The sequence below is a fragment of the Balearica regulorum genome, chromosome 1 (assembly GCF_011004875.1).
Source record: "Balearica regulorum gibbericeps isolate bBalReg1 chromosome 1, bBalReg1.pri, whole genome shotgun sequence".
Classification (NCBI taxonomy): Eukaryota; Metazoa; Chordata; class Aves; order Gruiformes; family Gruidae; genus Balearica; species Balearica regulorum.
Window position 1 is genome coordinate 51,550,185 of NC_046184.1, and position 14,827 is coordinate 51,565,011.

At 37.7% G+C, this 14,827-nt stretch overlaps 1 protein-coding gene across 7 annotated transcripts in view; it reads right to left on the reverse strand.

The window, feature by feature from the left end:
* Positions 1-14,827, reverse strand: part of CDK17 (cyclin dependent kinase 17) — a 118,046-nt gene that overhangs the window by 25,156 nt on the left and 78,063 nt on the right. For all 7 annotated transcript variants that reach the window (XM_075749141.1, XM_075749156.1, XM_075749128.1 and 4 more), the window contains one exon: positions 12,593-12,726. In XM_075749141.1, the coding sequence (XP_075605256.1) occupies positions 12,593-12,726 (134 nt within the window). The remainder of the gene's footprint in view (positions 1-12,592; positions 12,727-14,827) is intronic.

A 14,827-nucleotide genomic window follows, 5' to 3' on the forward strand; every position in this document is an offset into this window, starting at 1 on the left:
GGTTTACTGGAATGCAAAACCTTAGCTTTCAGGGACAACAAAGTACTTCAGGTAAAATAATCTATCTTTAAGAAAATTAAAATGGTAGTATTTTTTTGTATGTCACTTATGATTTATTTTTCCAAATGAGGTCAATCCATAACATTTTCTAGTGTGATTCTTTTATGGTTATCTTTAGGGTCAGCTTGCAACAGAACATATCAATGTTCAGTAAATGTGGTGCTGTTAAATGCTCAAATGCCTACAGTTAACTGTATGCTGCTTAATGAGCTATTTTTTGATCCAGTTCCAGAATATATTCTGGAGAACATATTCAGGCACCAGTTGCTTTGCTAGGGTAGCCAGAATGCTCGTGGCATTTTCCCCCTCCTTTACATCTTAAAACCACATTTTCTATCCTCATGTGCAATACTTATTCTCAGTCTTGCTTTATTACTGGCTGAGAAATGCATACTATTTTTATAATTTGCCTGAAATGAGAATCACATTTGTCCTACTCTGCCTGATGGCAGATAAACATGTAAGCCCTTGTGACACTAATATCACTTTGTTTTCTGTGGAGAACTACCCCAGCTCGTGCTTGTCTTTACCATCTATTTCTAATGCTGGCTACAGCAAATGCTCTGAGAAGAGCTATGCTTTGTCGAACCTTTGCTTTCATCTGGCTAGTATCCAACTGTGTTGTTGTAACTTGATGTGCATGTTCTGTCTACCACCAATTACTTACACTTGGGCACAAGAAAAGGAGGCAGGTGTCTCAACTTAAATCCTATAAGTAAACAAACATGTCTTCCAAATAAAAAAACTCAACAAAACACCTCCTGTTTTTCAGACATACTTAGAAGTGAAAACCAAAACTTCCAACCTCTTTGATATCTTCTGGTTCCCTTTTGGATGTCCCAAAATGCTGTTGCAAATATTAGCTTCTTCACTTGCCATCCATAGTAAATCATTCGTAAGAGTTTAGTACCAGCGTTTTGTTACCACATTCTGCTTTTCACATCCGACTCTCAAACAACTCGATTCCTTTTCTACCTATCCTATTCTAATCTCCTCTTCTCCATAATACAAGCATACAAGCTATTCCTCTTTCTAACTGCTTGTCTTGCCCACATAATATTCTTTAGTGTCATAGTGTCACACTTTTCAGAAAGTCTAATTCCTGGTCAACATATCTATTTTCACTTCTCTTAAACCCTGCCAAAAAAGTACATTTTTCCACAGAATGAACTTATTCTTACTTGTGAAAGCAACACTGTCAACTTTTTGTACTTTAAACCAGACATTAAAATCAACAACAACTGTTTTTCCTTAACTCACCATTTATTTCTTGCCAAGATGCACTACACACTTCAGCGAATTTCACTGAAGTGAAATAAAGATGATTCTAACTCAGGATATAGAATGTTTGAACCCTACATGTTAAAAAAAGATCTAAAAAGAAGCAGTTTGAAATGTTCACACTTTTTAGTCTGTCTTCTGATGACTCAAGTCATTACATCTTTGACTTACATAGCACATTTAGATAATAAACACTAATATTTTGCACAAAACAGAATAACAATAATAAAAAAATAAATAACCAGAAAATTGCCCTAAGGGCAAGGATTTGTTGAGGTGTTCCCCAGTCCAATCCTCACTACTCTACAAAAAACAGAAGAAGAAAAACTAAGACTGCTTTTATTTTTATCCTTTAACAAACGTGTCGATTTGCAGACTGTTTCTTCCTTGCTGGAATACCAACACTAAATCTTTCCCAAATCTACTGGGTTGCAAATACCATCGACCTTTCAATTGCTAGGCTGCTACAGGCTGCTGCTGCACTCACAACTGCAGCAAGAGAAGAAAGACTCAGGCTTCTGCCAGGGAGACGAAGAGGAAAAAGAAAGAAAAAAAAACAACCCCCCAAAAAAGGTCAGTCCTGTAGTACCAAATGACACATCAGAAAAACTGGAAGGGAAATCCATCATAGCATCAGCCTTGGTCTGATGATAGCATCAGCCTCAGTTCACTATTCCTTGAGCTAATCTAACAGCCATCTACCTCCAAGCCTCCTATTTCATTGCCTGCTACCAGATGTTCCCACCATTTCTTGAATTAGAACGGGCTTTAAGCTAACAATGCAGTGATGTGGTGCGAGAAAGCCAACTGGCAGAAAACTACCCCTTCAAAACAAAGTAAGTATTATCTGCTGATGCAAGTTCAGGAGCCGACAGGAGAAGTAAGCTGGCTCTGTCAGGAGCAAGTGGTCAGTGGATAATACAAACTATATTGCTAAGCTGCATCATTATATACCAATCCTTACTGCTTTGGTTCTTCAGTTTATTGATAAGTTACATTTCCAGACCAACCATTACTTAAGGTACCTACTTACTATATGGCAGCAGAAAAGCAGCTCTCCACCTCTCCCTGAAGTTTTAGCTTATCTTTTAAGAGTTAATATTGTTAAATGCTATCAATAAAATTTTGTCACAGCCTCACAAAGAAGAATTGTTCTTCTAAGTCTACAGACATCAGCCTGACCGCCCAAACAATCCACTACAGATCAAATGAAGACACTTCACGCTCTTGCGTAAGCATCGATCTGAATTAGTCTTCTCACCAGTTTCAGCAAATACAAGCGAGACATGTCAGCTGCAACCACAAGCTGTGCACTAATAAGTCACAGTGCTTTTGTTCACTGGAGAATTCTTAATAAGATCTAAAATGCTACATCATGTAACACTGTGCAACACAGTTCAACTTCATGGCACGCTTACTGTAAAAAAAAAAATTCCACTTTTTATAGTATTCTTTCCTTGCATATTTTAAATAAAAGTGTATATTATGTGCTACTTTGTGACATGCAAACAGATTAACTGAAAAACATTTGCTTATGCCAATGAGAATTTAAACACTCTAATATACAACCTTATATGCATATACTTACTGTACCATTTTAGGATCAAATACCACATGGAGTTTTTTCTGAAGGTTGCCTTATCAAATTTCAGTGCATTTTTGTCAAATGACAGAGTTAGCACAGTTGAAGCCAACTGGATCTTCTACAGAATTCTGACATACAAGATGACTGCTAAAGGCAAAAGCAAATAGAAAAAAAAAAAAAACCCAACAAACCAATCCCAAATCAGAGAATATATTTATAGAGAATTCTGTTTGGTTACAGCCCTGTAGACCTCCAAGGTCTTGAAGCAAAACACCAGCATACACATCCATCAGAAGAAACCCACAGCATCCTTGCAGCATGCTTTATAAATAAGCCTCCATTACTGTAACCAAAACCACTATTTTAACAGCTGGTATGATTTACCTATACCAGTGTTCCTATTAGGTATATAAACCCAACAGCATTCCCCCACTCAACTGACAGATGTAACTGTAATTTCATCATGATGCAGAAAGTGCATTTTTTTTCTGCCTTCTGAAGAATGGTTTATATCTGAATACTACATTTTTCCTTTATACTTGAATGTTGTTGTTATTATTTTACTGAAAACATTAAATCACAAGGAATCAATTACTATTCTGTTAAATTTGAAAAAAGGGGATTCACAGAACCCCTTCTTCTGTTAGAACCAGTAATGAAAACAAACTTAAGACTCATCTACAAAGGATCACTGCTACCTCTCACTCCATAAATCCATGCTGGTTTTCAGACAGTCAACTGAAATGCAACACAATTCAAGAAAACATCAATTTTGAGCATTGAATCAGGTGGCTTTTTATACTTGGGACAGAAATGACCCAAAATACGGAAATCATTCATCAATTAAATCAAGAGGTTTTTTTCAACATGGTAATCAAATCAAGTACACAAAATATTTTCAGGGATTTTATCATGAGATTGAGCCCATAGGCTGTTTCATACTCTGGAGAAATACCAATGACCACAGATATTCCATTTTCTCTGCCCTCCTCCTCAACATAAACATAGTTTGTCAGATTTGATGTTGAGATGTTAGGAAAAGATGAGGAGCCAAGTGTGATCAGGGAAATATTGATGTTATTAAGAAATCTAAGGTTTAGTCTCTATTTTGGGACTAGGAGTCACATTATCCCAGCACATCTACTATCATCAATCAGCAAAGCAAGGACTTTACTGCCAGGAGTTCAAGAAAGTTATCACCAATATCTACAGTAGCTATGGCTACTTGAAGATATATAACAATTTTCTTAAAAGCACAGAAACCACAATTGCAAGCCAATTCCTTTGCTTTTATTTACTTTAGTACAATGAAAAACTTATGAAATCTTCTAAGTATCTCTTCAATAATATTTGTAACAATTAGTAATTCTGAACCCACAGAATTAGAGGTCAATAGACAGGATTTTTTCATGTAAGCAGTAAAAATATGAACAATTTCTTCTTCAAAATACGTTTAACAAGAATTTTAATTTCATGGATGTGCTGTTTAGACTATTGACTAGCTGAATAAAAACTGCTCTTTCATTCTTTTTTTCAAAAAAACCCAGTCGTTTTTTTATTTACTGCATATCTCCCAGCAGTTTTAAGGTGAAAGGCTGAAACTGTTCAGCACAAACACAGTATTCAGAAACTGCATTCCAGGAGCTTCTATTCACAACCAATGAAACTAAACCAAACCAAATACATGTGACACATAAAACCAGTTTTGAAAAATCTGAGAAAGGAAAAATTAAAGTAAAATGTGAGCTATTAGTTTCTTTTCATCAAGTGTATAAATTCACAGGAAATTTGTGACAAATTATGCCAGAAATACCTCGAAATTCTTCTTGGGTGTTTTTTTGTTTGTTTTGTTGTTATTTTATTGCATCTCATAAGGAAGTGAACTTAGAGAGTATAAGGAAGAATGAGAAAAATAATAATAACCATGAAAATATCATGTCTGATTTTGTTTGTCTGGCTAAATTATCACCTAATAAATATGACTGTGGTATTAACCTCTTAACACAAACCCTGCCAAAATCTGGGGGTTGATGGCTGTTTGACTCGGTGGTAGGTGCTGGGTAGTAACAGATGCTAATAAAGCAAGCTCTGCTTCATTTACTACTACACCTTTCTGATTTTTAAGCATAGATTTCTGTATGTTTTCATCAGTTTCTGTAACAGAGTATAGGAGAAACAGCCCAAAAAGGAAGAGGTAACTTAAGTTGATCAGCTTACAAGAAGAATGAGGTGGAGGGGAATGCAACTGGAAGAAATACCATGAGAAACAGAACATATGACTGCAGAAATGCAAACTTGGACCCTTAACACAGTTCTGTGTAACGTTAATTACTAACAAGAATCATTCACATCAACACAAAGTTGCAAGTACCAAAGAGAATGTCCCATGATGAAATTCGCTAATTCAAACTAAACCAACTTCCTGAATACGGAAACTGGAAATCTGACCTGCTTGGAGAAGACAGTGACGCTGGAGGTGCAGGGTAGGAAACTGCACCCAAGTACTGAGTTCTCATCTGCTGCGTTCCAGTGGTTACTAGAGATGTGTGTTGGCTGAACACATCCAATATGATAGCAGACTACTCTTAAACAGAACTTAAAAGGAAAAGCAAGTTAAGAAAAAGCAAAACCAAAAAAGCAGATATTCCATCCTTACAGAAAGGGTACCGCCTAGTGCAGTAACTTTTCTAAGGGAAGTAGCATTTGCAAGTGGAATGCAAGAACTTTAGCATCAGGATTACAAAGGTTCCTTACAGAAGGACAAAAATGCATCAACTGGTGACAACAGGCAGTTACCCCTAGAAAATCTAGTACAAGGCAGGTTAAAAAAGCCTGTCTGTTACCCAAGTTGAAATTATTTTTCTGTGGAAATGTCAGTTTTCTTCTGTAGAAGAAATGAAAGTCTGCTAATCAGAGAGATCTAAAGGAGGTCCATCAGTATCATCAAAATCATAATAGGAATTTAGAACATGCACTTGTGTTTTTAGAAGAAGGATTTTGAAGACATCAAGCTTCATGTGCACTTGAAAGCAGGAATTTACAAACATAATAGCACATTTTCTAGCATAACCTTGCAAAAGGTTGAGACAGCTGCCAAGCAGGACTGAATGGAGATAATACAGCGACCACTGGGAAAAAAAACGAAAAAAAAAAAAAATCCTGATTGTATTCAGCTTCGATTTTTTTTTTCTGTCTAGCACTGAAATCTTCTGGTAGATGACCACATGCTTAGATTCACAGAAGAGACGATCAGAAGAAAAGCTAAACGTTCTCAGGAGGTGCAGAGAAGGCAATCAGACAACATCCAGTAAATAAGGCAGAAAGAATTACACATAGGCTACCCAGCAGAGGAGGAAGGAAGAACCTTTGCTCAGAGAAGGCACTGTGTAGCAATGCCTGCTGGGAGTCCAAGGGAGACTCTCAAGTGGTAAGAGATGTTGGGCTGAATGTTCAGGCTGGCTTTGATACAGCGCTTTCTGCTTCCAAACCTGATGGCAGGAGAGAATACTGTACTGCCCCTGACTGAAAGCCTGGGTCAGTAGCGCCATCCAGTCTGCTGTTCAAGAATTTAAACAACTGAACAGAACCAAGAGTGCCCTATTTGCACATGTGAAAGGGGACCTATGAACCACGTTCTAACATGAAGCCTACAAACAGAAAATCTTATCACTATGTCAGTTGAAACGTGAACTAATGTTGCAGGGTTTTCTCTGGACAAGGTACACGCCCAGCTGGACCAACAGCAGATTGAGTTACCCTAGGTGTGTCAGGACTCCTGAACCAGTCACACCCCTGGTAAAGAATGGAGCTTACCAAAACCTTATTTCTCATTTAGGTTCTTTCTTTCAGAAGGCGACCAGTACAACGCACACATGACTATAGGATCCCTTCATAGACTTTGTATTTCTCTCTGTTCAGCTCAAAGCAGTAACCCTGCAGCTAATCCTCCCAGGGGAAAATTATACCCTATAGCAGCGTGGTAGAAGCAGCCTGATCTGGAACACACTCCCATCACTAATGTGACAGTTGGATGGATAAGAACTGTTTCTCAGGATAAAATATCTGGGAAACAGGCTGGTGAGCAGTGGGTTATGGCCCTCCGCCAATTCACATGCGAAGACAGCTTACAGACCTTGGACTTCTGGGAAAGGGAAACAGATGTTTCAATTTGCACAGACTGTATCTCCTTATTTTTTACCCACTGCAGTTCTTAATGAAGCATTCACTATCCAGTGCACAGGCACAGGGCTCCCAGTGAACACTTATGGCTTGAAACATGAATTTATATTAATCCATTACTGCCCATGTCTTCTTTTCCAGCAAATCAAAGAGAAAATGCTTTAAGCTGTAACTCCACGATCTGGACAAATGTTTCTTATTACATGATGAAAGCCCCTACACTTAAAATACAGACACACCCGTATTCATTCTTAGGCTGTATTGCTTCTGGTGCTTGAAAAAATGATTCCATACATTTGTTTTAATAAACAATTTTACTGATTTGCTAAGTAATCATTAATATTAGCATGAGATTAGTAGACATTTTAATTAAAACCTAACAGCTGTTGGAAGCCAAATTCCTCACACAATAGATGCTCGCACCTACTGTCAAGCATGGTTCCTGAATGAGGGGAAGGAAGGAGGAAAAAAAAAAGGCAACTGCTTTATGGACCATTTTGCAGCCTGTGGATTACAGGCAAAATAAACTTTGTCTAGGCAACACAATGAGATTCTGGTATGTTCTCTTTGTTTTCTAAACACATGATAACAATGAACAATCATTTAAAAAAAAAAATCTAGTCACACAACTGCAGTGTTGTCAAATTCAGAAGCAAATGCCTATCATCTCCCTGTCTCTAACAGTCATGCTGGTCAAAATTTTACGTCATTTGCGGGGGGGGATGACAGATTGAAAGCTGGCGTCTCCATGGCTGCCAATGTGGAAGGCGAGTTTTCACCCCAGCAGACCTTTCACTGCGGAGCAGGATTCTTTCTCACTGCAGTATCAACCCTTCACATCTAAAATGCTTCATATTTAGGTTACATAGCAGTAGGATGATTTCCTATCTAAACCAGGTCAAGTTAAGGCTATGAAATTTTAGCTTCCCACTGCTATGGAGATTCTGCTACAAGAAACACATTTTCTAGTTGCATCTCCATTGTCTATTTTGCACTTCTCTATCTTCCAGGGTATCTCTATATGAAAATTTTACAAAAATCAAGTTTTCTTTCCCAACGAAATCTTTCATATACTCTGGACAAGAGAATCTTCGACAACATCACAATTTTATTTGTAGCTCTGAATTATTTAATGATTGCAGAGAAAGCAGCTTTATTATATGATTCACTGCAGTGGGGATGGACACTAAGAATCAAAATGCGTATTCTAACGTACAAAACACCCCAAGAATACTAAGACTCAGTATTGGTAATTAGCACTTTGATTACAGTATGCATGTTTTTAGCAAGCATTTAAAAAAAAATTGGTTGAGTTTTTTTGATGGGCTGCTAATTTTCACTTCTAAATGAAGTTCAAGCTGAGCATGAAAAATTTGTTACATACACAAAGTTCTTACAAGTAGAAAGGACTGTTCCAAGGTTTCAGCTTTACCTGATTAGTTACCTTCAAAACAAATCAGGACTTTTGTCAATTCAGCAGAGGCAAACAAATATATATAAGCAAGAAATTATGTAGAAAAAATTACAAATACAGTGAACACTGGCCAAACAAAACACAAAAGAAGGATACAGTCATAGTGTGACAGGCACATTCATCTTAATGCAGAGGAAGGAGGAATATTGCTTTATTGAGTTTATCCAATCTGTATATTTAATCAAATACATTCTACAATGGATTTCAAGTGTGACTAATGACTTCAGCAGACTACAGCAAAAACATACTATCATACACATACTAGTTTACTCCAACCTGTACGTATAGCATACAGCTATAACTCAACCTAAATGACTATAAAGGGAATATGGGCTCAGGCTACCCAATAATGTCTAGAGATGACAGATCCCAACAAACCAGCAAAGTAAAACTGAAATAATAGAAACTTACTTTGCAACAAAATTGTTTCTCTTTATACAATCAAATTACTACTATTAAACCAGCCAGCTCCATGGCACAAATCACCCAAGCCATGCAGGCAAAATTTCGTACAAGAGGAAAACTTTACTTGGGTCCCTCAAAGACCAAGGAAGCAAGTGATCTCATTCCATGAACAGCAAAACCAATAAAGCCTCATTTTCTATGGATGTATGTCTTGAGACTCAACTCATATGTGGATACTGTGGTCTTTAATAAAGGCTGCATCTTTCCTAGCAGTGCATGCATTAGCAATCTCTCCCCACACAGAGCTTTTTTCATAGAAATTAATAGAAAATTAGCATCTGAGATTTCTATTCATCTGTCAAAACTGACAGAAAATGACCCATGGGAAAAATAAGAGAAGGGAAAGACAAGCAGACGATGTAATCACTTAAGGCCTTTTCACTTAGGAAATGAGAAAGTCGACTGAAAAGATTATGATTAGAAAGATATTTTAACCAAAGCTACAAAGATTGTTACGTTTTTTTTCTCCTCTGGAATGCACAAACAGGTAAAACCCCACCTACTTTGCTAGAAAGTACTTCAAAGTAAACTTAAGTCAACCAAAAATATCTCTCATTCTTAAAATTCAGAAGTGAGAGTGTTTGCAGACATTAGCTTGAAACCTTATTGGAAAAGTCACCATATCAATACCGAAGTGATTTGGGGGAAATGTTACAATTCTCACAGAATATATGTGAATAGCTGCCAAAAAATTAGTGTTCTCATTGACTGGGCCAGTCAATGAAGAAATAATTTGAACACTCAGAAACTAGCATTTGGAATTTGGAGAAAAATGAGAAAGTAAGCTTTGGATAAACAACACTTAAATAAAAACCTCCCAAAGCCACTTAAACAGTAATATTACAATTCTTTCACAAATAAAGAGGCCAATGAAAAGATATTTTTATTTGACATCTTCCAAAAAATTACACAGGAATTTCCTCAACTTTAATGGCTACTCCTGAGTTAATCATAGAACCACAGAATGGTTTGGGTTGGAAGGGACCTCAAAGATCATGTAGTTCCAATCCCCCAGACTTATGCAGGGACACCCTCCACTAGACCAGGTTGCCCAAAGCCCCATCCAACCTGGCCTGGAACACTTCCAGGGAGGGGGCATCCACAACCTCTCCGGGCAACCTCTCCCAGAGCTTCACCACCCTCACAGTGAAGAATTTCTGCCTAATATCTAATCTAAATCATAGAATCATAGAATGGTTTGGGTTGGAAGGGACCTTAAAGATCATCTAGTTCCAACTCCCCTGCCATGGGCAGGAACACCCTCCACTAGACCACATTGCCCAAAGCCCCATCCAGCCTGGCCTTGAACGCTTCCAGGAATGGGGCCTCCAAACCTCTTTGGGCAATGGGTTCCAGTACCTCACCACTCTAACAGTAAAGAATTTCTTTCTAACATCTAATCTAAATCGACCCTCCTTCAGCTTAAACCCATTACCCCTTGTCCTGTCACTACACTCCCTCATAAACAGTCCCTCACCAGCTCTCCTGTAGGCCCCTTCAGGTACTGGTAAGCCGCAACTAAATCTCCCCGGAGCCGCCTTTTCTCCAGGCTGAACAATCCCAACTCTCTCAGCCTGTCCTCATAGGAGAGGGGCTCCAGCCCTCCGATCAGCTTCGTGGCCCTCCTCTGGACTCTCTCCAACAGCTCAATGTCTCTCCTGTACTGGGGCCCCCAGAGCTGGACGCAGTACTCCAGGTACTCTACCCTCCTTCAGCTTAAAGCCATTACCCCTTGTCCTGTCACTACCTGCCCTTGTAAACAGTCCTTTTCCAGCTTTCTTGTAGGCTCCCATTAGGTATTGGAAGGCTGCTCTAAGGTCTCCCCGGAGCCTTCTCCAGGCTGAACAACCCCAACTCTCTTAGCCAGTCTTCACTGGAGAGGTGCTCCAGCCCTCTGGTCATCTTTGTGGCCCTCCTCTGGACTTGGCCCAGCAGGTTCATGTCTGTCTTGCACTGGGGTCCCCAGAGCTGGATGCAGTACTCCAGGTGGGGTCTCACAAGAGTGGAGTAGAGGGGGAGAATCACCTCCCTTGACCTGCTGGTCACGCTTCTTTTGATGCAGCCCAGGATATGGTCGACTTTCTGGGCTGCAAGCAAACACTGCCAGCTCATGCTGAGCTTTTCATCAATCAACACCCCCAAGTCCTTCTCCTCAGGGCTGCTCTCAATCCATTCTTTTGTAATTTCAATTACAAAAGTACAATTTTGTAATTGTAAGTTCTCTGGTTATTTCTTTTAGAGTTTCTTGAAGCCTAATCTAAAAGAGAATCCTTTAATGGTTCTTAGCCCTCTCTGGAAGACTTGACACATTTCCATTTCAGTTTGTTAATTTCATTATGTATCATTGAATTTCCTTATTTCTTTCCTGGTTTAAATGTGCATTTCAAAATGCAGAGGAAACAGACAAAGAACAAAAAGGAAACAATCCTTTTAAATAATTTCCTTCATTTTTAGTTTCTCCAGCGTATCTTCTGATATTGCAAGTTTTCACAATTACTTTTTCTTAATTTAAGCATCCTGCATGAATCAATAGATCCACCATAGTTCTCTTAAGTAAATGGTTTAACAGTCTTTAGATCAAACCTGAGATTAACATACAAATTTGGTAATTTGAAGACAACATCCCCCAGGTGCAAGAAATGATATAAATAATTAATACAGCTAATGCACAAGTTCTTGGAATTATATCAGCATTACATGCTTGGAGTGTTGGAATTCCAAGCATAACGGAACGCCTCACAAATAAAAAATTTTTGGCATGTACACCCTACTGTAACTTCTCCAGATCTGCTTCCCCAATCCTTTGTTTGATATCAGGTTTTGTATGAAGATTTAAAATCTTACCAACTATATATTGGTATGTATGCTATAAAGCAGCAACTACAAAATTTTACATGCTTCTGAACAAAGGCATCATTATAACTGTAACTTTTATACACTCAAGAAACAGGGAAGTGTTCTGTTTTTCTTCACCAAGGGAAATGACAACAAAGCAAGCACAAGGGTGGCTAGTATTCATAATGAGACTCATAAATAAAGGAAATTATGTGCACAGTTATTCATAAGGTACTTTTCCTCCTTTTGTTTACCATCCTGTAAAGTTCCGTTCATTAAAAAACAGGAAGAGAGGGAAAGGCTGAAGCAGTCAGGACCATCGCTGCTGTAGCACTAGTTTTACAAAGATTAGAAAACAGTTTTAAGTAAAAAATGTCTAAACAGTATATCTTCTTGAATATATTTGATGAATTGCACAGGATGTGACAGAAAGTATTCAAATGCTACACTTAAATTCCTCCCAAAAATCCAAGTTTCAAAACCTATTCAGATTTTCAAAATTAACAGCTCATAAACAACGCAAGATAACCATCTGATTTCCATGTGACAAATGGAGACAGAAGTTTAAGTAAAATTAAAAGAATGCTCTCTGCATGACATATATGTCAGAACTGTTACAGTTAATTGAGAAGACAACCACTTATAACAAACAGTTAAAGTAACCCCCAACTCTCTTGTTAATTTAAATGATCCTTATGTGAAAAGTAAATTACCTCCATTGAGATTCGTCTGTGTATCCGGTTTCTGAGACAAACACCTGTGGGAGACTGAACTTCATCAGATGATGTTCCAGAAGCTTGGTCACTTTCACCATCTGACCCCATTTTCAGATTTTCATGAACAATATCTTAAAAATAATCCAAAGAATTGAAAACAGTTAATCAGTATTCCATCAAACATCTCTCTTGTACAGATGGAAAACAACCGTATCATTATTGTGCATTGGGTCATACTGAAGAGTTCAAGACTCATCACAGTCACAGTAGTCTTGATATACTTTTTATGGCTCAGGAATCACAAAATGAACAGGATTGCTTTATGGGACTTCTACACAAACTTTATCATTATTTTTCTTACTTGGTTTACAGCAGAACTCAATTTTCCAAAACAAAAGACACAGTCCAATCCCAATTTTAATTCCTATAAGCCACCTTCCTCTCACGGCTTCAGTTCTTGAACTCCCTCACTACCTCTTCTCTTTTAGCTACTCTTGGATATAAAATATTACAGAGAATATTGAACATTTTCAAATCAGACTACCTGATGTCAGCAACCTAAATGTATCTTCAGAAAGCTTAACAAAACCTAAGAGGTATAGGTATTATATTCAGAAACGTTAAATATGGAAATTTCAGATATAAAACCCACGGGTGTGTCCGTTTGGAGAAAGGGGATGTATTTTGACCGTCTAAACAGAGGCCTACAATGTACAAGTGGATTCAGCAGAGGACCTGATATTTTGGCACAATTAAGCGAAATCTGTGACCTTATGGAGGAGTTTAGGTAACAGACTGCTTGATTTATATGCTGTTGCAGGATCTTCATGTCAACTGAAACTGGTACTTTTAACACAATCCTGTAGCTTCATCCACACAAAAGAGTTTATGTATATTATGTGTACATATATATGTTACTTACAAAAGTGTTTATGTGTATATATACACATTACTTTTAAGCGCCACAGGATCTTCCAGACTTTGGAGGACAAACATCATAATGAGTGAAGAGAAGATCAAGGTGGTGTCATTAACAGCATAAAGAGCCAAATGACTTGCAAAAGGGCACATGATGGGAAACTGGTCACAGAAGCAATTCACTAAAGCTCCACCATCACCTCTGAAACATTTGAACTCCAAATTACTATAGAGATTAAATAGTTATACATATAAAGGAAGTGCTTCAAAAGACACCAATTTCCCTGCCCCCTCCTGATCCTTGGTATTAAGCATGATTTGTACAAGGCAAAAGAGAACCTGGGGAACAATTAAAAATCTCAGAACTCTACCCCTAAAAAATGCTAATATTAGCAGAACACACAGAGCTCAATTCAGCCTTACCACCAACATACCTGAAAATATTCAGCATTTGCACAGCAATACAGCAATTAAAAAAACAAAACAAAACAGAAGAGAAAACGCAAGTTTTATCACTATCAACAAGCAAGGAAGCTGGATTTTCTAGGAAAAAAAGCCTTTAGGCTAATGTTTGGTTATCAGCATATCTTCTAAAATGTTTGTCTAGTTTGGCTCACATAGAATCATGTAGACTTCAAAGGACCAAATTCTTCCTCAGTACAAAGAATTTCCTTTTACGGAAAAAAGAATGGATATAAGACGATTAACTCATAAGGTATTGACACCGTGTATATTAACTCAAAGCACTGTAATTAAACACAGAAACTAAGCATGCATCTCACGCACAAAACAAATTTTCCAACAGCAATGCAGATCTAAATTGGATTTTGATTAAAAATCCACATTGCATCAGAATTTTCCCTGCAAGTCATGCTCAGATTTGGACTGAATAAGAAGAAAAATAAGCTGCACTCCTTGCATAATAAGAAGCAATCTTCTGGTTTCAAACAAGGCAAATACTCATCAGTGCTTCTAAAGGCATGGTAGTTTGAACTAGAGGAAAATATTTTCAGAAGTGGTCCCTAAAGATCAGCCTTAACCTTAAGCTAAGCAGACAAAATGTGACACTGTCTTGTCAAGTCTCTAAGAAATGTCCCTTACTCTCTGTACTGACTTTATAGTTGTCTTTTTAAAAATTTCTAACAAACTATAGGAAATTATTTTTAGTAATATAAAAACATTACTGAAAACATTATTTGCAACAAAGCAGTTATGCCAGCATTATTGTGTCTGGTAAACAGCATATTCACCGTATCAGTTCTTTAATAAAGATTCTCTTTCAAAATACTTTTCTGAGAGGTCATGTAATCCATT